Here is a 24,752-nt window from a genome sequence, read left to right on the forward strand (position 1 = left end):
AAGGGCCGTAGCCGAGAGGAAGGATAAAAACAGGTATTTAGGCAGGGAAAGAGGGCACAGTATTTATTTAATTATCATTAAAGAGAGAACAATCATCCTAGTGACAAAAAAATTACAAAGTGCTCCGATATAAAAATTAGGGGATATCTCACAAAATAAATAGGTACAATTATTCATTTTAGGAAATAAAACTTAGTAATAACAATTGGTTTATTAAATAGATTGAGGGAAAATACTGCTTCTTTTACAGTTGATAGAAGGGAAAATTATAAAATTTTAATTCTTACATACCTGAGATTTAAATTTAAAAAAAGATAAGAGGAAATGAATAATTAATTTTGAGAAAACGTCAAGTTTTGAATATTTAACAAGGAAGAAGATAAAGTTAAAATTGTAAAGATTCTCGATTGAAAAGTTTACACATATACATAAAAACAGACAAAATAAATATAAAAACATTTTTGTAATATGTGAGTATGTAGATTTTATCAGTGTGTACTAATGTTTGATAAAATAATTATCATTTCAAATATATCCCCCCCTTCTAATATATATGAATGAAATGAAAATTACCTTTGCATATGAGAGTGAAATACGAAAGTCATGCCTGCTATGCGGTCTGCGTGAGAGAAGTGCTTGATTATTACATCCGTTGAAACCATTATCCATACCATAATAATGCACATTGTTGACTGAAGGGTATGCATCTTCGTAGTCTAAAAAAAAGTATTTTATTACTTTCTAAATAGGTCACAAAAATTTAACACAAGAAACTTTCAAAAGATCAATTAAAAAATACTGTAAAAATTTTAAAAAGATCAGAAAAAAGTAAACACGACATAATATGATAAATAATGATGCCCCAAACAGAGTTGAAAAAATTCTTTTAAAAGAACTGTAGGTTTTCAATACATATATTTTTAGTATACGTATTATAAAAGCTTATTACTTTGTAAGAGAAATTTATTACAATGATTTAATAACACACAATTGCTATAGACAAAACCAAATACAGTGGAGCATCGTTTATACGCCGCCGAAGGGACCACCGAAAAACGTCGTATAAACGATAGCGTTTTAGTTAGCTGGCTGNTAATTAGTATCGGTGGGTGCGTTGGACATTGGTCGATGAATAGCAAAATGTTTCGTTTTTGCAAAATTCTTCATAGCATTGTCTAGTTTTTTCAGTCATTTAGTAAAGATTGCGGTCGTCATCCACGTATTCTTGTTGGCACCCTTTTCTGTATCATTCATGTTGGCAAATTCCGCCCTTTCTTAAAATACACAAGAAAAAATAAAAAATTAAATAAACGTGAGCAAAATCTAAAAACCGACGTATAACCGATTCTGTGCGTCGTATAAACAATATATTTTTACATTGAAAGGAATAGGAATGATTTGGGACCACACTAAAACGTCGTATAAATGTAAACGTCGTATAAATGTAAACGTCGTATAAGTGATCGTCGTATAAACGATGTTCCACTGTACAAAGAATATTCTTTCTATTCATGAGCATAGCATACAGCTGAATGTAATACTATGAGCATTTTTATCAATACCTATCTTAAGATAGACTAATCCACTAAAATATGAATATTTCATTATAGCTATTTAGTGCTAATTCTTAGAAAGAAAATATTTTAAATCTCTCAATATTAAAAAAGTTACTGCCACAGTTCCTCACTACCACCGGGATAAAAAAATTTTGTAGTGCAAACTTTTCCCTCTTTGAACCTACAAACTATCGAATACAAAAATATAAAACTAAGAAGATTTTATGAAAAATGTTTAAGAAACATTCTGAACAAACATTATTTAAGGAAGTTAAGCAACATTATTTTTTGTCAAAATTTGAAGCTTGTAAATTCACACAGTTTTCTGATCTTTCTCGGACAGTTGTCAAATTAATTCTGATACATTGTTACAACACGCAAATTTGAATTTAAGTTATCTTTTTCAAAGCATTCCATTCGTAATGAGTTTATCACAATTTTACATAGTTTGATGATAGTTCTTTCTGGCAATCATTCACCATTATTTCAACCCCTTATACACGTTTTTTTAAATTTTGGCATTCTTTAGATGTTACTACGAGGTTGGAAATAGAGTTATCACTTTCTGTCGTGTATGCTTCCTGGGGATTCCATCGCAATTTCATGTCATTGGATAACAGTTTTTCTGAAGTTATTTAGCTTTTTTTCAGCCTTTTCCACAAGGCTTTTCAAACTCTGCTATTTTTAATATGCCATCACACAACTTGCAAATTTGAGTTTGATTTGTGACAGTGCTGTGGTAAAACCTTGCTGTTTTCTGATAGTTTTTAAGATAAATCCACCATAGAACAATTTTGAGTGATCATTTTTATTAAGTGAAAGTTCATAAAGACACTTTTACGAATTTGAATTTTGTGAAGGGGCCATTTTTTAAAGTTTGAACTTTATGAATAAACAAAATGGCTCCAATCTTCGCATGGATCGACCAATGAAAAAATTATTAAACAGAATTAAGGGTTTTTAACATTTTGTGAAGATAGCTTAAGAAAGAATATTTAATTTATAAATACAAATCCTCTTTACAAACTTACCATCCCTATCTTTTCTGCATTCATTAAAATATGAGTGATAAGCTAGAGGATCACTTTCTTTGTGGCGGGTGAAACCAAAGCTATGTTCATCTCTACGACTAGTATGTCCGCCACGCTCGCTGGATGCACCAGAGGGCTTCTAAAAGAAAGATATTATGATTTTTATTTATATGCATTACACATAGCCATAATTATTTTACAATCTTTAAATATAAATAGTAAGTTGAAAATTGTGATAAATATTAAAACTCAAATTCAGCCTACAAATATAACTACTAGTTTTTATGTTCTTATTCAACCTACAACAGCTAACTAATAAGTTGAACCAAGTGAGCATAGTGAGCCTAAAAAAACATTGCCGTCAATAACTTTTAATTTAACAATGAGATATCCAAGTACTAAGAATAAAGCTTTATGGTTCAAAGGGTAGATAAATATGATTGAAGGATTTAAATATGATCAAAAGATATAAATTTTTACATAATTTTAATTCTAGCAATATAAAATGAGAAAAATTAAAAATTTGTACAAAATTGATCAAATAACTTCTGCTAAATAAACTTTAAAAGTACAACTGTTGATTTAAAATTTTTCACACAATGAGCTTGATTCAAATTTTGGATCTTATCAAAAAACTGTAAGCCATCCTCTAAAACTATTCAAACTCTAAACTATTCAAAACTGAAGCTATTCAAAAATAGAATACAAAATATTATAGAATGCAAAACTATCTTGGCAATGTATGTTAGGATAAATAACTCTTATAGTTTGTGAATAAAAAGTTTGGATTTTCATAAAAATTCTGGAATAAGGGGAAATGTGCACAAATTAAGTAAACATTAAAGGATTGAGATGCATACTTTCTTGACAAAACTATTTGAACTGATTTTTCAGACTGCAGCTAACTTATTTTGAGTCTAAAATTAGAAAAATGAAAAAAACAATAGGTTTTATCAGAGAAAGTATGTTTTTGTGTTGCTGTCTTAGTTTATAATTTAATTTATAGGCAGTTCTAAATATTTAAGCACATTTAAAAGTCTACCATAATTTTAGGATATTTTATTGCTTTGGGGTTACATATTTAAATGCGCAAGTTTTTTCCCCCCATATTATATACATATTACACAAGAAAAAAAAGTTTTATATATTTCTTCTAACCCCTTGAATGTCATGAAAATACACAAAATCAGTCTTTGTAAGAAACTTTTGAACCAATCAAAGCAGAGTCTTATGTCTTCCTACAATTTTCAGTTTCATGAAAAAGTAACAAAAAACAATTCAGTTGAAAGCTAATAAATTCCTCACAACATTTAAAAAGTCTGCAATGAAAAAAAAAATAGAGAGAAAAGTAATACTAAAAAAGCAAGTTTTAAATTTAAAAACTTATTAGAATTCAGGTCAAATTTTCAATTTCAATTCATCTTTATTTGTTATTATTTTTTAACAACTGTCTTGGAATTGTACCAAAATAATATTTGTGAATAATTAATAACACTTCTACAAAATACATATTTTCTATTAAAACAACTATATAAGATGAGTTTTTAAAAATAAAAACATTCTCATATAGATCATTTAAATGAACATTTTAAATGTAAAATAAACTAAATGGTCTATTCTTCATTCTTGCATCATTCAACTTAAGTCAGCTTTTTTTTTCTTTTTTGTTCATTTGAAAGAGTCTATCAATTACTCATCCTATCTTATCAATTTATGATAATGTTTTATTTTCTATTTTATCAATTATTCACATGTTTACATGCATGAAAATTAATTTTTGAATTGCAACAATGCAAACAAGTGTGAATGCTAATCACAAAAGAACAATCAAAATAGGATTCAAGAATTCAGTGAAAGTTCTTTTCTGAAGGGCCCTTAAACAGACCAGTTCTGTTACAGATTGTTCTCAAAATTTATTCAAAATATAATAATAATAATAATTTAGTTCACTTACATAACTATTATAAGTGGGTATCTTGAGCCACGCTGGTGCAAAATCATGTGCAGGAGGGTTTTTATTCGCCATCAGTGGATGTACCCAACAAAAACCATGATAGGCTCTAAGAATGAAGGAAACAGCACAATTTTAGGTTTTAAGAAAGAAGGACAACATATAATTTTAAGCACTAAAAAGGTCACTATACAGTTTTATTCTCTACGAAAAAAGGAAACAATACAGTTTTAGGCTCTAAGAAATAAGGAAACAACAAAATTTTAAACTGATAAACAAAAACAGAACTGCAACAAAATATGTATTAGATAATAAATAGACGGGAAAATATTACCTGCTGGTTTCCCAGTCAAAAGCCTTTTAGCTAAGCTGGATTCAGCCGCCACCTTGTGCTTTTGTGAGGAATGAACGAGTAAAATAATGAAAATACGATCAGCTTGGATGATTTATCACGACCACTAGAGTGGACAATTTAAAAAGATATCTAAAAACAGTTCCTACATTTGGAACTGAAGTTGATGCTTATTAATCTCTACAACACAGAAAAGAGTGTCACATGGGTTAGCTGTCCATGATGGTAAGATTACATAAAATCAATAAAGATGCATTTTCACCTGGAAAAAAAAAACAAGACATCAATATATTGTAATGGGAACAGATATTTAATTCATTTACAACATTATTTTGTGAATATTGTTATCATTAATATAAATGATTAGACAAAAAAAGTGTTGATTAGAATTATGTTTATAGACTTAAATAGGGGTGCACAACTTTTTTGAGTAAAGGGCCACTTGCACAGCAGGTAGATTAATGAAGGGTCACACGCTTATTTAGTCATGTTAATGGCAAATATGATAATTTTTATCTAAACATTAGTGTTCTAAGGAGCAAATATTTTTATCAGTATCAACATATTTGCAAAAAATTAAATACTTTTAATTATTGGAATTTATTTAATTTAAATTTATATATTACATATATATATATATATATTGGAAGAAGGATATAAATTCTAACCATAAAGGAGCTTACAGAATAAAAATGAAAAAAAAAAAAAAAACGCATTTTATAGAGTAATATAAGTTTTAATTTAATGTTTTAATAAAAGAAAATTTATAATGTTTATACAAAAACCAGCTTAAAAGAAATTTTTTATTGCTTTCAGAAGTTTCTGCGGGCAGCACATCAACAGTCGATGGGGCGCGTGTGGCCAGCAGACCATAGGTTGCGCACTCCTAGACTAAACACAAATTGAAATCTAGACTAGATTCAGCTCTAAAACTGTGAATTCAACTGTTGGACATGAAACCTAATTTAAGATTGTTAATGATATCATTAAGATGAAGAATCATCATTGACATGAAACTTCTCTGAATTATGCACCATAAATCATCATTAAATGTGTTCCTAAGTGGCTCCCTTGATAATATTTTTTTTAAATATGGAATTCAAAAAACCATAGAACCACAGATAAAATGAAATGACTTTGGTAAAATGAAAAGCTTTCATCAAACATAAAAACTTTCTCAGTATAAAACTTTCTACAAGCAATTTGACATTTTGTAACTAGTTAACTCTGTCTCGCCAGCTAATTTTGACAGAATTTGTTCAAAAAAACTTTTTGTTTTAAATTTTATATAACTCTAAATTGATTATTAAACATACCAGGTAGAATATGGGGAATTCGACCACATAATTCATTTTAAATAATTAATATTTTAAAAAATGTCAGTCGTTGCGACAAATTTTTCTCGACACCGTTTGTGAATATTATGAATATATGAAATTTTTAAGATCTAACTACATGAAAATGACAAACAGTCATAAATTCTGAAAAGCACTTTTGCTAACTCGAATCTGTTGAACTTCAATTAACTAGGGATTCAGACATAAAGGTCAGCGGCATATCTAAATGTAGCTTACTACAATAATCGTGGGTAAAAGTAATTTTATCTTCATCAACATTAATTAAATATTCAGAAAAAAAATATTTTAAAGGCTTCTGAAAAATAAAAGTTATAATAAATAAAAATTACTACTTACAATTTAATAATTATATCATAAAATTGTACTGCTTTTTGTATATGCCTCAGATTTCTGTCACCACTTAGGATATTAGTCAGCTTCTCACAATCTTTAAATATACCTACAAAAAAATTTACGCCAAGTTTACTATTGAAATACTCATAAAAATTACTAACATACAACAGGGTGTGTAGCCAAATTATTCAACAAAAAATAAGCACTTTTCAAGCACTCAAGAAATATTTTTAAGCACTTTAAAAAAATATCATAATTAGGCTGGGTCAGGGTTTAAGCTGAGTCTAAAAATTCCTTAGCAAAAAAGCTAAAATCTGAAAAAAAGTTTTAGCAAAATGCTAAAATGCCATTAGGCTTTTAAAATTAATTTATATCACACAAGTACTGTAAGTTATCTGACAAAGAATAGCTTAATGTACAAGAATATCAAAAGAAATCCNAAATATTTTTAAGCACTTTAAAAAAATATCATAATTAGGCTGGGTTGGAAAGTTTTTGACAACTGACGGTTTTATAATTTTTAACCATCATATAAAAAAAAAAACCCTTTTGGTATTGTTTTTGACAATTGTCAAAAATCATGAAATTTTGAATAATGCAAAACGAATGGCGTTTTCATACACTACGAACTGACAATACGCCGAAATAGATTGGGGTTGAATTAATTGTGAAAACGTTGAATAGAACAATGTATCTTTTTTGCATAATTCATAGTGAAAATTAACATGGTCATGGAAAAATCTCATTTTAAAAAAGGGAAAACTAAGCACTTTTAAAAAACACCCAATGAAAAAATCACCTTTAAGGGCTTTTAAAAAACGAAAATCAAAAATAAGCACTTTTTAAAAACGCTATGCACCCTGTACTACTTACGAACAGTAAAGATTAATAAAAAAAAAATTGTTTTTCTCCTACAATTAAAATGTTGGGAATTGATGGCCTCAATGTCACATTCTATTAAAAATTTATGGAATACATGTCACAGGTCAATCCAATGGTAACAGACATAACCAGGGACAACTTTCTTTTGCACAATATTAGCGATGAAGATATCTTCACAAATTTAGCTGTGTATATTTAAATTAAAAATAATGCAAAACTTTCAGTTTAGGTAAGAAACACTTTAATTAATAAAATAGGCCGTAACAGAAATGGATTGAGTGTCTGTCTAACCAATATGACTAATTATTCTGAAATGGCACTTATTTTGAACTTAGGTTTAGAAATTTCAGTTAAACAAAACAAGACATTCATAGATATGAAATAATCAAGTTATAAAATTTAAGTATCTTTTTTATACTCTTTAAAAAAATATTTACTAACGTGACAAACATGACAGTTAAAGAAAGTTAGCCTGATTTAACTACTCATTAAAAATATAATTATTTTAATGTTAAGTTTTTCATGAAATTGAAAGAAAAAAAAATTTCAGTTTCAGTACAAAAAATTTAATTTGCTAAAATTTAAAAAAAAAAATGGTAACAAATATGACATTTGTCTGCTTTTAATGAAATTGACCTTCAGAGTTAGTTTTTATCACAAGGTGATATTATTTCATTCAGCAATGGGCAATGGCGCGTGGTGGATTTTGTCCTGCTAAAAGCTCTGTGTAGCGTTAAGGTGGTGAATTTGAATCCCGCTATAATTCTGGGTGTATCTTTGTGTTGCTTTTCTCTTATTTGTGCTGACTACTCTTATTTGACGAGAGCTTATAAGCCTACATATGTGAGTGAATATGTGTTTTGTGTGATAGAAAAATAATAACATTTTATGTTATAATGAATATTTGTATCAGTACATTAATTCAACAGTTAAAGGTTTATCAATAACAGTAACAATATTATTAACTGGTTAACAAGCAAATAATGCTTTTAAAGTAATTAAATTTTTAATTAGATTATTTTTAGAAATTTAAAGATTGATGTTTCATGTTCATGATGTTTCATTGTTTCATGATGATTTAAATCAAATGATTTCAAATTTTAAGTACTGCAGATCACATACATTAAGACACTTTTTAAATATGATCTAAAAATTTTCAAAATCACTTATGCTGAATCTTTTACATCACAAAATAAATTTTGTTCCTAATAATAAAACATATTACAAAACACTTTTATGTGTCATTGAAGTTCAAGATAAACAATCATTTTAAATGATTAATATTAGAAACTCATAATGTGAAAGATTTGAATAAAAAGCAATAAAGAGATCATTTAATTGAAGGAAACTTTTTTTCTCTTCTTTGCTACTGCTATTTATGACACACACATCAAAGGAAACTAAGAGTAACCGGTGGTTAACACAGTGAGGAGGATTAATTGATAGTCATCATAATGATATACTGTTTTCTTAGTTATTCGAGTGTATGTAACATTTTCTAAAAGTATTTCTTAATACAATTCAATATTTCTTTGTTAAAATATTTTGGAAAATTGAAGCTTTTATTTAATTTTTTAAATACAATAATATAATATAATTACAATAATCAGACACGAAAAATAAATTTGTAGCAGCAGATAACTATTCATTGATATAAAATGAGCCAAAATTGAGCATTAAAAAAAATCTTTCACAATATGTATTTTGTGCCAATTCTTCAGAAAAATTTTGAACTTTTAGGTACCTCAAATTAAGCTTCTTCCTTCAATTTACTAAGATTTTCTTTATGTTGTCTAGTTAAAATTTGCATGATATTCTGTCCCAGAGATATTCACTTTTATTGGGGGATATCAATTAGTTTTTTGATGATTTTAAATTTCACCATTCTTATTTTAAACATATATCCTTAATTTAAAAATTCACCTTTAAATGCTTATTTTCTCTAGATACTGGAAAAAGCTTTAAAGTTTTTCATTAATTCATCATTTTTAGCTAACTTTTTTCAAAGAAAATTTATACACAGAGATTGTCTTTTAGCTTTCTTTTATTATTTTCTCAAAAGGTTTTAATTTTTGTGTTATTTTGATAATCTGTGAGAATTACTTTTTCAAATATACACATAAAATAGTATAAGAGGATAATATAAAAATTGAAGATTAAATAATATTACATATTTTGATAAATTTTCACAGTGCCTTTTTAATACAAACTCAAAGTGCCTTTTTCTGTGAAAAAGCACCCTGCCCTTTTTATTCCTAGGAAGAACTGATTTTAGAAAACTGCAGTATATTCTAATTTTACATGAAGCTCATACTAAGGAACCTTAGTACATTAAAGCATAATATTTGATATTTTTAGAAAAAGCTATAAGTTGACCACAATTTAATACCTAAAGCAAACTAGAGAATCTTCTAAAATTCTCTGAGAAACCTAAAAAAAATTAACATATGGAATGTCAAGAATTAAAAATCAGCTAAGATTACTGAACAGCAAATAAAAAATAGGTACTTTAGTACAATACTAGCAAAACTTTCTAAAACTGGAGGGAAAAAAAACTAAAATAGCTATTCTCCATTGAAGAAATACTGAGGGGGAAAATAAAATTTTACAGATTCAATCAATTCATACAAAACATGAATATTTTTCCCACTTTTAAAATGATTTTTTAAAATTAAAATATATAACATATATATTTACTTACCTGTTTTGCTATGAATTATTTATTTGAAGATCCCTTCTATAGTCAAAAATAGATAAGATGTGTTACCTAAAAAAAAGTATATAAGGCTAATTAACTATTATGCAAGTTTTAAAATATTAAATTTACTAAATAATATATTCAACTGCACTCCATTAAATTCTAATCTAAAGCAGACACAGACTACATTTAATTGTGTGACAAAGGTTCCGTGAAATTCCGGTATTCCTAGGGAAATTTTTGGTCAAATTAAAAAAAAAGCGCTAAAAATTTTTATATTGTAAAAAAAATTATCACATTACAAAATGTTTCCTCACAAAAAAATTGTTTATTCAGTGCTCTCTCTCTCTCTCTCTAAAGGTCGACCTTACAACAAATACTGAGAATCAATTAAAAAAAAAACATTCCTCAAGATCAGACAATTATTGGCAAGCATTTTAATTCTTCTTAATCTAAAAAATCTGTCTAAATTCTAACGTACAAAAAACTGAAATCAATATTCAGATTGATAATAATTAACAACTCATATTTATTACCTGTAATATAAAATGAATAAGTACCATTAGCAAAACCGATTGATAGTTTCAATAATTTTGGCTACACTTTTTATTTGTGATAGAAAATATAAATCATAATTATAGTAACATATAAGAAAAACATTGAGCATGACTTAAAATCTAAAAAACTGTCTCCTATGTCAAAAAAGAACATTGCCTTGGCTTTTGACACTTTTTGAAGAATTTCAACATTTTAAGTAAGTTTTTGACAAGATCAAAACCGCAACTATGTAATTGAATGGAAAAAAAGTAATTACTATCTCCTCATTTAAACTACTTATGAAGACCATATTTAATATATATATTTTTTTATGAATCAAGAATTAATTAATAAACGTGCAAAAACATTTTAAATAATACTTAATTGAAAATTTAATATTTTTTAAGAAAATAGATTGTATGCAGAATTTTGAAGAAATATTAAGAATTTTTACCCTTTAATTTAATTGCAAAAATATCTTATTTTCCTATTACCTTAAAAAAGACTACATTTATAAGCTAACAGATAATAATTTAAAATCAAAACTATTGTTTGTAATATATAGCTATTGTTTGTATAAACAACACTTATTTTAAATTTCGTAAAGACATTTTTTTCTCTTAACTACACAATTTAATTTAACAATTTAAAAACTTAACAGATATTGTTTGTTTTACATCTTAAAATATAATTGGAATATTTTATCTGAAGTGTTTTAAGGTTTAGAAATGGATAGAAAAATGACCTTAGTAGCACTTTTTAAATGACACATTTTATTTTTTAAACATTTTGATCCTTTTTTACTTTTTAAACAATAATAAAACTTTTCATCCAGACAGACCAGTAAAATTTCAGTTAACTTTATGCTTCATTAAAAATTTTATTCATGATCTTTTATCACCTATATTTATACAAGTTAACTAAAATTAAGAAATGTTAGCAAATAATTAAAACTAAAATTACAAACTTCCATAAAATTTACAAAATTTTATTTTTTTAAGCAATCAAATTCTTATTTATGCCTCACTTTTTGAAATAAAAACAGGAAAAAAATTACAAAATTTATATAAAATGTTGGTATGGGGATAGTAGTTAAGGATGTAACGAATAGTGATTTGGCTAAACAGGCGAGTACCAAAAATTTGGCCAAAAAAATTACCCAAAGAGCACCATTAAAAAAAATAAATCAATTAATATTATTTTTTATATAGAAATAAGTTTAGTCATTGTTGAAAATTACACAAAACTTAGCTGTATTATTGGTACGGGGTAAAGGGAAATAGAAATGTTTATGATAATAAATAAAATAGAAATGCTTAGGATAAGATATAAAGATAATTAAAAATAAGATACTGAAAAATATTTAAGATAAAAAAAACTGACTAACAGCAGCTAATAAAAAAAATAATAAATAAACTGAAGTTGTAAAGTTGAAAAAAAAAAAAAGAAATAGAAACAAAACATCCTCTTAATTCTTAAAACAAACTTTAATGCTAATATTATTTTCCAGAAAAAAAAATTATACATAAAACATTAGAAACACTTTTAAATATGCAGCACTATCATAGCATCTATTAAAAAAAAATTTTTAAAAAACATCCTTTACAAAAGCAACACAGAAAAAATAAAATTTGCTCTTAAATGAAAGAAAATGTTAAGGCTAAATATTTCAGCTATCCAATTACTGTTTTTTCTGGCAAAAAAAAAGAAGATGAAAGCCTAATAGAGACCCTCTTAACTGCCGCATGCATCGCATCATAATAAAAACGTCTAAAAAACATAAGTTTCTTGAATAAAATAATAAATAAAAAGTTAGGTGGAAGCCAAAATAAAAAACATTCTTGACTCTTAAATGATAGACTTACTGCTAAAAATTTAACTTTGAATATTGCCATATTTTTAGAAAATAATTACCATAAAAGAAAAACATTCATTTGAAACAATCTTTAAAAAATGCTGTCATAATAAAAATGCTAATTAAAAGAAAAATTAGTAAAAATTGCTTAGTTCTAAAATATAACTTTTGACATTGAAAATCACAGTATTCTATGTTACTATTTATCTAATTCATCATACAAGAAAAAAGTGACAATAAAAAAATAAAGTCCATTTGAAACGCTGTGTTAACATGCTTTGTTTTAGTTATAACTGCAAAGAAAAAAAATTAAACAAAACAAGCTTAATTTTTAAAATACGAAGCATTGAAAAAACGATGAAATTGACTTGCCTGAATACAATTTCAAAGAAAGAAAAAAATAATGGTTCAGCATAAAGTAATCAGTATAAAGTTTCAATTTTACAAATTTAAAATAAAATACGAAGCTTTGAAAAAACGATGAAATTGACTTGCCTGAATACAATTTCAAAAAAAGAAAAAAATAATGGTTCAGTATGAAGTAATCAGTATAAAGTTTCAATTCTACAAATTTCGCTTTTCCACATGTTTTTCAGAACATAAATTAACAAGTTTTAGACCTCATACGTGAAAAAACTATTTCTAATAGTACAGTAAAAAATACAACTTCTGATTATTCTTTAATTAATGTAATAACTCTTTTCCCAAACAAACTTTGTTGAAAAATATTTTTCCAAATAACACTTTTCCGATTATTCGGCAAAAGGGTCAAAAATTCAATTTCATTCCTAATAGTAATTATATTTAATAAAGTCTCCCACAGATTTAAGGTAAAATTACACTTAAATTTCAGTGCCATTAAGAAATGGCACTTAAATTTAACTTTACTGTTCTGTATAGAAGAGTGAATCCGGAAGTTAAATCTTAAGCAACTAGATCCATCTATAATATCTTATTGGCTCTTTTCGTACCAATTACTACAATTACTCAAAATTGGACATTTACAAAATAATGTGTAGGACAAAATATACAAATTACCTTAAAAATATTGATTTTTAATTCGAAATATCGTCATATTTTATTTAAAAGCAATTATTTAGAAAATTACTTAAAAAGTTCATAAATATGTATCTAAGACAAGTGACTGACATTTTACCTATATTTTATTTTTTTTAAAAATATAATTTAAATACAAAATACAACTGATGCAAGCAAAATATACCGTTAAATAATAAAAACAAAAATTTTAATGAGAAATATTACTTAAGGTTACGCAACATACATAACGAGTTACGCAACATAGTTAACGAATTGAGAAATAATTTTAGTTATATTGGCTACCAGATAGTTTTTCAAACATTTTTAATGAAAAATATACATATCTTGGCACTATTAACTATTAGAGGTTATTAAATAGCAATGAGGAAATATAATAAAATATATAAAAAAAGATTTATCGTGAAGACGATGGAATTACAGCAAAGTTTTAATAACAATTTTCATGCAGTAGCATACAAGAAATGGGCAATCACATCACACAACACAGACCAACTGAAAGGGTAACTTGTTGCCACATCCAAGAAAACCTCTACTTGTTTTTCCTTTGTTTTTTTTTTTTTTAATTTGCAAATTTTCCCAATAAATATCATATGTAATAAAAAAAACAACTCAATGGAAGTACTTAATATGTTGATTTAATTAAAGTAAATACAAACAAAAAAAAATTAAACTTAATAACTTACTCTTGATATTTATTGATTTCGAAAGACCAAACACAGATTGACTTCAGTATTAAAAGTAAAAATAAATAAACCAGCACCATTAATTGCAAATTGCCAACCAAAATTTGGTGAAAAGTTAATGCAAATAAAATGCTTATGTTGCTTAAAAAATAAAGAGCTAACTCCTAATATTTACATATTTACTCAGACACTTAACCTATAGGCAGCTGTACAGTAAAATTAAATATAAAATATTGCGCAATTAACTGCCAAATATTAAAATAATGAACAGTTGAGAAACTTATACAAATAGAATGGTTGTTGTTTTTCTAAAGGAGGAAAAAACAATACTATCAAGTGAAAATACTAGTGCTATTTAAGAGGTGACATCATGACACAGATTAATGAACAAAATTGAAATATATGATATAGAGAATTAAAACGCATAAATAAATAATTTAAATCAATAAATTATTTAACAAAGTGCTATTATTCTTGAATAACAACATGATGAAATAATCTACCAGATCCAGTTATATTTTAATTAGTGACTAATGCAGTAAAGTTTTATGTCTCTTAAATCGAAAATGTATATATGTAGAACTATAACTTATATTAGTAAAAGCATTTAATAATAAATGTATTATGCACTGACATCTGGTTTCCGTGTAGAATTGATATGCGGAACTTGTTTCCTTTCGCTTACTTGGCGCTAAACAAACATCATAAGTCCAATATAATGAGATTTGCATTTACAAACATAAGATTTAAAAAAGAAAAGAAAAGTAAAACTATAATTTGACATACCGTTTAGTCTTCATAATGTTAATCCATTATTAAAGATCTAAGAAACAAAAAGACATCTTAACACAAACACTATTTCAACACAACCTATTTATTTTGACCAAGTCACCATGCTGTCGTGAACCAGTTGTTTTGATACTGTTCAGTAGTAAGGCATACGGTGAGGATAAGGTTGAAAACATTCAAGGAGAAATAATACAAGCTAAGACCAATAATTAAAGATTTATGTACGATATTTAATTAAATTATAGCACAAAAACAGCACTATACCAATACTAAAAAATTAAAAAAAAATATATTCAGAATAGTACAACATGGCCGTTACAATCTCGGTAATTTTATGAGCCGTTGCCATATTTTTTATATTAATTCTAGAAACAATAATGAAACTTCATCATCAGCATCAACAAATAATTATTACACGTACAAAACGTTAAAAATAAAATCTCTCACTACATCCTTCAACATTACCTTTTCAATGCGTAACTTTTATTTTATTTATTTATTGTATGTGGGCAAGTAAAAAAGGGCAAGTATATTATTGGGTATCCAGTACCGTAGACCCATACAACGTGGCAACAACGGCTTAAAAATTCTTGTCAACTGAAGAAGAGATAATACAAAATCGAAAAGGAAAGCACAAAGATACGTTCAGGGTTACTGCGAAATTCGAACCCGCTATCTATACGTTTTACTGTCGTTGCGATACCGCCTTGGCCACGGAGACTAGAGACATGCCCTTGACCCCGTCAATCTCTTAAATAACTGTACCTGAAGTAGTAGTAATAGTACTGTATTTACGTCGCACAAGGGCAGCATAATGGGCTATTGGCGACAGTCTGGGAAGCATCCCTGAGGATTATCCAAAGACATGCCATCACAATTTTGATACTCTTCAGAAGGGATGGTTCCCCGCTTTGATAGCCTGGTGACCTTCACGCAATGTCAAGCATTTTACGGTAGTTTAACGAGGACTGATGCTGCCTACCCTTAGCTCCTGTACAGGCTGATCAGAGTGGTCACCCACTCGCACACAGCCCGGAGCCAGTGACGCTTGACTTCGGAAATCCTTCAGTAATTTGCATCCCGATATCTAATCTCCGATTTCAGTCATAAGTCGATGTTTTAAAGTGCAAGCTCTTCTTTTTATTAAAAAAAAACTGTGTTGGAAGCATTAGAGGCTAATATAATTTATTTTAATCTTGTAGAAATAGGAAACACGTATAAAAAAGCACATACTATTTTAAAACACATACAATTCTATTCAAATGTATTAAATCTAATTAAACACGGGTATTCTGAAATCACCACTTTTAATATGCTTAGCATCCCTGTCACACATAAAACCACCATTAGAACTACATAATAGTGATTTATAATTTATACTTTAATAATAATGAAACGTTATCAAAATTTGACGAATCATTTATCTGATACAATCACCACACAGGTAAAGTTAATATTAGCTATCCATATATCTAACGAAACTCAATGGCGATCTAAATGTGCGCGAATAGTGTAATAATGAGATCTCCAAAGCCGAAGTAATAAAAGAGATTCACCAGGTTCTTACTATATAACAAGCTCTGCTTTGGGCATGTTTAAGAAATGGAAAACCTCTTCGCGTGCTTCAGAATCGGTTTTTGTTTAAATTCAGAGCAAAGATGAGACCTTTATGAGGAAAATATTTACGTTTTGGCCTTACGCTCTGTAAACAGTTAACCTAGCGACATCACAAAAGGAAAATTTGACTATTTGTCTATTCCACATTGGTTAGGAATAGAATAGGAAACCTGCTTTTTCTTGCTTAAGAATCGTTTCCTAATCAATTAAGTTTTGGTTTTAGGTTTTAAATTTTTTCTTTTCTTAAATTTTTTATTTTAAGTTTATGCATTACATTAAGAATATTTTTTTCAAACTTTTTCATCAGTGCACCATGGAATGAAAATTTTGAAAATAAAGCCGTTGGAAACATCCCGTTAAGCCTGAAGTAAAAAATAAAAATAAAGTTTTCGCGCAAAAACTTTATTAGAGAATAAAGTTATCTCGAAAGACATGATCTAATTCGGTAAAAATTTAGCTCACTTTTTCTGGTAAGAATAGACTAAATATGAAAAACATTTCTTTTTTCTATTTGAGCGCAATTTAATCCACAAGTCGAAATTGTACCTAAAATAATTTTTTTCATTTATTTATTTCGCTTATTTTATTTATTTGAATTCAACCTAGAAGAAGTGTGCAAAATTTCAATTAGATCTGTGCATTAGTTTTTTGTTAAATTTTGTTTTGTTAAATATTCAATTCCTCAGCTACTTCACTATCAGTTTAAGACGTTAAATCAGTTCTCAAGGCTAAAAATTTTATAAAATGTGGTCCAAATTTTGATCTTTCATATGCTTGAAGTTTAAATACAATATTTCTTTAATGACATTAAAAATAAATTTAGGAAATATTTTTTTCTCAACCCTTCCAAACCCATTACTGCTTAAGTGAGGAAAAAAAAGCTTTTACAAAATCTTTTAATGTAAAGAATAAATGCTGCATAGGTGACGTCAAAATCACATTTATTTGATAATTAGGTTGATACTAAAAATAACCTTATACTAACCTTAACCTTATACTAAAAATAACAAAGCTATTAATCTCAGTAGACTACAAAACTAAACAAGGAAAATAAGAAAAGTAATGCTCATTTCTTATACAGCTCAATGCCATTTGTTACTTTCCCTATATCTCTGTAACTAACTGAGCGAATCTCAATCTTTCGATAAAACTCATTTTAAAAAAAGATAATTTTGAAAAAAAAGTTTTAATAGTTACTTCTTTATGATTAGAATTGATAATACAAAAATTGTACTATAACAATTTGAAACTAAACTATTCTATCTTGTAAACTACGCAATTTTAACACCAATCAAAATTTACAAAACTGAATTTATTTGATGGTTACTGAGATATAAAAGTTTTAAACTAAAAATATTAATTTTTAGGGAATTTTTTTTAAAAATCTTGTAGAAATTTAGATGTAAACATTTAAAAATGTTATAATTAAAAACTTATCGATGTTGAGTTGATAAATAAAATTTTTAACAAATATATTTTTATAAGATTATTAAGTCGATACTATTTTTACGTTGTTGATATTATTATTTAGTTATTTTATTTTATTTTATAACAGTCGTTGAACAGCAATCCCAATATTCAGTTTACGACTATCAATGTTCAACTCCTTAGCCTTGTAATTTTGAACCCAATCCAGAAGACAAGGGAACTCCTGAATCAAGAATTGGAAGTTTTTTGCCTTCGTGAACTTTTTGATGGAACTAACCCGCATTTGAATTACATAGAGAGGAAGACCACGAAAACCTCCAACGGTTAGTCTGATGGCAAGGATACTCTAACCCAGGGGTTTCCAACTTACATGAGGCCGAGGGCCGCTTAAAAACACCAGTCAAGTGGCGGGCCACAGTTTTATCAAAATTTTATATAGGACTCTTTTATGTTTGAAGGAACATTAAATATTGCTGTCAGATTTTTATAAAAGTTTTTTAATATTAAAAAAAAAAAAAGAAAGAAAATAACAAGCATTACAAACAATGCTTGTTACGTATCATTTTGAATCTTCTCTTAATCTGAAACTTAGTGACAAGATTTTTTTTTTAATTTCAAATTTAATTCTGTGATAAATTAACATTTTTTCGACTTATTAGGCAACAACTAATTATAGCAACAACTAAAAAATTCTCGAGCATCTGAAATGAATTTTTTTCCTTCTTTTCCGCTCATGCGATACTCAATTCAAGGAATTTAGATAAAACATGATATTCATTCCCTCTTTTATGTAATTTAAAATTTACAAATGTAAATAATTTCGTCCGAAATGAGTGGTTTCAAAAAGTTAAATTGGAGAATTTCTGATACGCACATGCTAAATTATATTCACAAAATAAAAAAAACGAAATAAAAAAAAAGAGAGCAACATACACGATTATTTTTGTATTTGAATAAATATTTTCTTGGATGCAAAACCTGAGAAATAAATTTTTTTGCACCGTTGGTATGTTGAATTTCACAGATAACAAAAAAATTAGGTTTTTTTTGTTTTCGTCTTTTTTTAACAAGAAAAGTATTTTAAGCCCTTATAGATTTTCTACGAAAATTGTCCGCAATGAAAACTAATATATTTCAGTTCGGGGGCCACAAAAAAAAGGCTTCGAGGGCCGGATGCGGCCCGCCAGTTAGAAACCCCTGCTCTAACCCATGATCCGTCTACCACTGAGAATATTTTGCGTCAGCACTGTCATAACTTCCTTTTAGCACTTACGTCAGCAAAACGAAAACTACGGAATTTCAAGAGTTATTTTTGCTCACTCAGGCTTGCGCCCTAAACAAACCTTGCCACTAACATAGTATATACTTAACTTACTTAATACAGCACTACAGCCCACTGCGAACCTTGGCCCGTTGAACAATATCGTTCCAAACCTTCGTATTTTTGACTTCCAGTTTTTCATCTTCATGGTAGTTAGATCTTTGGTGATATCGCCCAACAGCCTTTCTTTTCGGTCTTCCTCTTAGTCTCAAATTAAACGGTCCCCATTTGAAAAGTTTTTATAAATTTCCATTATCCTTTAATCTTTCAATGTGCTTCAACCATGCCAAACGTCTGGATTTAATAAATCGAATTATGTTTTTTCGTCTGATTAAATGGTCAAATTCACTATTGTTCGTCGTTAATCGTGGTTGGGGCCCATATAAATTAAAAGAGTACTTAAGGGCACTAGGATGCTACAAGTGCAACAGGCTTGGACACATGGCAAGGCAAGAAACTGCACATAAGAAGAAACCTGCTTAAATTGCGATGCGTCAGGGCATCATGCGAATGATAGGACTGTGGCGTAACTACCACTATAAATATTAAATACCAAATCACTAGTATATAAGACATGTTAACTTGATTCTATCTTGAGGTAATTTTTGATAGATGATGGTTGACATAGTCGATAATTAAATCCCCTCAGGTCGAACCTTAGATTCGGCTCCAGACTGAGAACAAACTATGGCGTACTGAACAAGTAATTCTGGCATATTCAATCTACTGCATTTTGAATTGAATTACTCTATGTTTTTGAATGATCTATTATAAATATGTTCTTGTTGTTAATAAAGCGCTGTTTGATTACCTTCCAGGTCCTGGGCTAGGCACTTTGCAGTCCTCCTCTGCCCCTCGGGATAATTTGTGGTGCTCATTCTCGATTCGGGGACTAGTGCAGTGTGACGGCCTTTTGCTTGACGTCGGTTCTGTTGCTCGGAATGCTTGTCTCGATTAGTCTTCTAGATCGATGAGCCCTACGTCATCGTAAAGCTGCGCTTCTTCACAGTGTACAAAATTCTTCGCAAAATGTTCCTTTCGAAGATTTTGGTTAGATTCGTCCTTTATTTGTTAGAGTCTAAGTTCCACTGCCATAAGTTATTATAAGCCTGATAACTGTCTTATAGATCTTTAACTTGATTTCCTTAATTCGAAGTTTGATATTGAGTAAGTATTGGCATAAGTAAAAACATTTATTTCTTTTTTGTATCCTGGAGACGAGCACAGTAAAAAGTTGGTTGAAAGTTTGATACCCTTAAAACGTTCTGGATGTTAGCCGCAATCTGGAAAATATGGTCCAAATAATTTAGGTAGGTTGTTGTAGTTCATTTACGTCGCACTAGAGCTGCACAATGGGCTATTGGCGACGATATAGGAAGCATCCCTGAGGATAATCCGAAGACATGCCATCACAATTTTGATCCTTTGCAGAGAGCACCCTCGCTTCGGTAGCCCGAGCACCTGCACGCGAAGTCGAGCAGTTTACGGTAGAACAGTTTAACGAGGACCAATACCGCACACCCTCGGTCCCTACGCAGACTAAAATAAATGGTCACCCACCAGCAAACTGACCGCAGCCAGTGATGCTTGACTTCGGTGATCTGTAAGGAACCGTGTCTTAACGACCAGTCGGGCACTGTACTTACACGATGTTTCATAAATGTTTTCAATTAATTACTCACTAATGTTTCTTCAGATGTATTACATCTTCTACCCACTTTCTCCGGACGTTAATGGTCACGATTCGCTCTGCAGTCCTTATAATGTTTCAGTGCTTTCCAACCTAAACTACATTTTCCAGACAGTGACTAACCTCCATATTTTGAGGTAGAGCTGTAACCAGGGGGTGGAATATAGGGGTTCAATTCAATTACCCCCAAAATGCCTAATTTTATTATAATAGAAAAAGAAATTTTTCCTTAAGATTTTTATAAGTAATACTTATTATTTATTTTTTTAAATAATAATAAGTATATTTAATAAAATTATTATTTGTTAATTATCTCTTAAATTACATCAGTTTTGAGAGAAGGTTTATAATTTACTTCAAAAAACGTCTTTTATTCAGGAAGAAACAAAAATTAGAAACAATCTAACATTTGACTTTCTGTGCGTCCATTTCATGTACGGAAACGCGTGCCTTACTTCCTCCCCCCCTTAGAAACCTGCGAGGGGGGACGACATTCCTCCATTTTAAGAAAAAGTGGAGAGGTTCTTGCTATAACACGAATTTCAAATTACTAGAATTTTCGTCGTTTTGCTTGAAAGTTGCTCTTTGCTATAAACAGCTTGTAAAGAAAGTGTAAAGTTTGCCTAGTTAGTTTGAAAGTTGGTATAAATCGTTTAATCTATCAAGTATTTTACTGTCAAAAGGTCAAGTATATTAAACAAAGCTGCAAATTCTCCAAATTCATTGATAACAAATGATTNGCTTTGCCGTCCTCCTCTGCCCCTCCGGATAACTTGTGGTGCTCATTCTCGATTCGGGGACTTGTGCATTGTGACGGCCTTTTGCTTGTCGTCGGTTCTGTTGCTCGGGCTGCTTCGCTCGATCTCGATGAGTCTTCTAGAGCTTTGGTGGATGAGCCCTACGTCATCGTAAAGCAGCGCTTCTCCACTGTGTATAAAATTCTTCTCAAAATGCTCCTTTCGAAGATTAGATTCGTTCTTTATTTGTTACAGTCTAAGTTCCACTACCATACGTAACTATAAGCCTGATAACTGTTTTATAGATCTTTAACTTGATTTCGTAAATTTGAAGTTTGATATTGAGTAAGTATTGGCATAAGTAAAAACATTTATTTCTTTTTAGTATCCTGGAGACGAGCACAGTACATAATTGATTGAAAGTTTGATATCCTTAAAACGTTCTGGAGGTTAGCCGCAATCTGGAAAATATGGTTCAAATAATTTAGGTAGGTTGTTCAAGTTCATTCACGTCGCACTAGAGTGGCACAATGGGCTATTGGCGACGCTCTGGGAAGCATCCCTGAGGATGATCCGAAGACATGCCATCACAATTTTGATCCTCTGCAGAGGGGATGGCATCCCCGCTTCGGTAGCCCGACGACCTGCACGCGAAATCGAGCACTCTACGGTAGAACAGTTTAACGAGGGCCAATACCGCACATCCTCGGTCTCAACGCAGACTAAAATAAGTGGTCACCCACCAACACACTGACCGCAGACAGTGATGCTTGACTTCGGTGATCTGCTTGGAGCCGTGTCTTAAAGATCAGTCCACTGCGGGACATAATTTAGGTAGGAGAGTGGCTGAAGGTTAGGGACACTTGAAAGCAATTTCACTTCCTGCTCATTTCGCGAACTTAGAGAAGCTGAATTTTTAAGTTTTAGTTTCTATATAACTATTATTCAGACGATATTCCTCAAATTTTGGATTTTATCATTTAAAATTAGATTGATTACATTTGTGTAAAAGTTTTTAAACCTTACAATTCGAAATTTTTCGTCCATTAAATTATATAAAAAATAATTATAATCTTTGGTTTTGATTCCCTTCAAAATTTCTGAAGATATGGCGAAATACTTAAAAACGAAATTAAAGACATTTTCCAGATTGTGGCTACCCCTTATTTCTAAGTGAGTGTCTAAAATTCAATTTATTAAAAAAGGTGTGTTTATCCAGATAAAATCTAATTCTGAAACAAAACCGTTTTCATTATTTAATTGACATATTGCTAGTTAGACCCTTGTGCCATTGAGTCTTAGATCAAAAGTTGCGTAACTGTTAGCGTGTATTTTTTTTTTCGGGCACTGTACTTATATGATGTTTTATAAATGTTTTCAATTAATTACTCACTAATGTTTCTTCAGATGTATTACATCTCCTACCCACTTTCTCCTGACGTTATTGGTCACGATTCGCTCTCCAACCTAAACCACTGGGACCATATTTTCCCGCCAGTGACTAACCTCCATAGTTTGAAGTACAGCTGTAGCCAGGGGATGGAATATAGGGGTTCAATTACCCCCAAAATGTTTAATTTTATTCTAATAGAAATATAAATTTTTCCTTAAGATTTTTAGAAGTAATACTTATTATTTATTTTTTAAATAATAATAAGTATATTTAATAAAATTATTATTTGTTAATTATCTATTAAATTATATCAATTTTGAGAGAAGGTTTATAATTTACTTCAAAAAACGTCTCTCTTCTTATTCAGGAAGAAACAAAAATTCAGAAACAATGTAACATCTGACTTTCTGCTCGTCCATTTCATGTACGGAAACGCGTGCCTTACTTTTTTCCCCCTTAGAAACCTGCGAGGGACGACAACATTCCTCAATTTTAAGAAAAAGGGGAGAGGTTCCTGCTATAACACGAATTTAAAAAAAACTTGAATTTTCGTCATTTTCCTTGAAAGTTGCTCTTTACTATAAACAGTTTGTAAAGAAGTAAACCTGTGGTGATAGGTTTTATACCACCTTCTGAAAGGGATAAGTACCCTAATATCACTATACTTCACATTCATAATCAGCTAATATAATTAAATACTTCACATAATATCGGTACTTATTTCGAAGGTACTACAAAGAAAGAGTAAAGTTTGCCTAGTTAGTTTGAAAGTTGGTATAAATCGTTTAATCCATTTTACTGTCAAAAGGTCAAGTATATTAAACAAAGCTGCAAGTTCTCCAAATTTATTGATAACAAATGATTTTATTTATTAAGTTATTTTCGAAGGTCGTATATGTAAAATTATATTTATTTTACTAAAAACTAATTAAAAATGTATTTTTGCAATAGATGTTTAAGTGTTAAAAGTATTGAAAATATTCCTTTAAGAAGTAGTTTTTTTTAAAACTTTTTAATAGTTTTTGAAAATTATTGCTCTTGTCCTTATTATTTTTTTTTAATTACCTTTTTTTTCAAATTATTTTTAAATGTAATTATCTTTTTTTAATACCTGTTTTTAATTTTTTTAAAAACTTTTATTTTATTACAGATTACAAAAAAGGAGAAAAAGAATTAGTAGTGCATCTTAGTTCCGATAATTTTTAACATGTAAATTTAACCTTAGATGCGATTATAATTGAAACAATTATTTTTAAAAAAACACTGTTTTCAGTTAATATTTTTCCTTTTTTCGTAGATATTTTTCTTGTAGTAAGTTATTTATTGTAATTTTTTCCAGTTACTTAGAAATCTAAAAGGAAAATAAATAGAGGTGTTAAGACTTATAAAAGTATATATATAATATAGTGATATTTCCCCCGAAAAAAGAAGGTGAAGAATCTAAATCCACCGGAAATAAAGTATGTTCAGAAAAATATGTTT

At 29.0% G+C, this 24,752-nt stretch overlaps 1 protein-coding gene across 2 annotated transcripts in view; it reads right to left on the reverse strand.

Moving 5' to 3' along the window:
• LOC107439629 (vasculin) overlaps positions 1-15,460 on the reverse strand; it is a 28,700-nt gene extending 13,240 nt beyond the window's left edge. For both annotated transcript variants that reach the window (XM_043040100.2, XM_043040098.2), the window contains exons 1-7: positions 15,082-15,460; positions 10,165-10,230; positions 6,585-6,687; positions 4,873-5,152; positions 4,542-4,647; positions 2,588-2,726; positions 574-716 (exon numbers count right to left, since the gene is read on the reverse strand). In XM_043040100.2, the coding sequence (XP_042896034.1) occupies positions 574-716; positions 2,588-2,726; positions 4,542-4,613 (354 nt within the window). In that variant the 5' untranslated portion in view covers positions 4,614-4,647; positions 4,873-5,152; positions 6,585-6,687; positions 10,165-10,230; positions 15,082-15,460. The remainder of the gene's footprint in view (positions 1-573; positions 717-2,587; positions 2,727-4,541; positions 4,648-4,872; positions 5,153-6,584; positions 6,688-10,164; positions 10,231-15,081) is intronic.
• Between the last annotated feature and the right edge of the window lie 9,292 nt (positions 15,461-24,752).

The sequence above is a fragment of the Parasteatoda tepidariorum genome, chromosome 4 (assembly GCF_043381705.1).
Source record: "Parasteatoda tepidariorum isolate YZ-2023 chromosome 4, CAS_Ptep_4.0, whole genome shotgun sequence".
NCBI classification, from domain to species: Eukaryota; Metazoa; Arthropoda; class Arachnida; order Araneae; family Theridiidae; genus Parasteatoda; species Parasteatoda tepidariorum.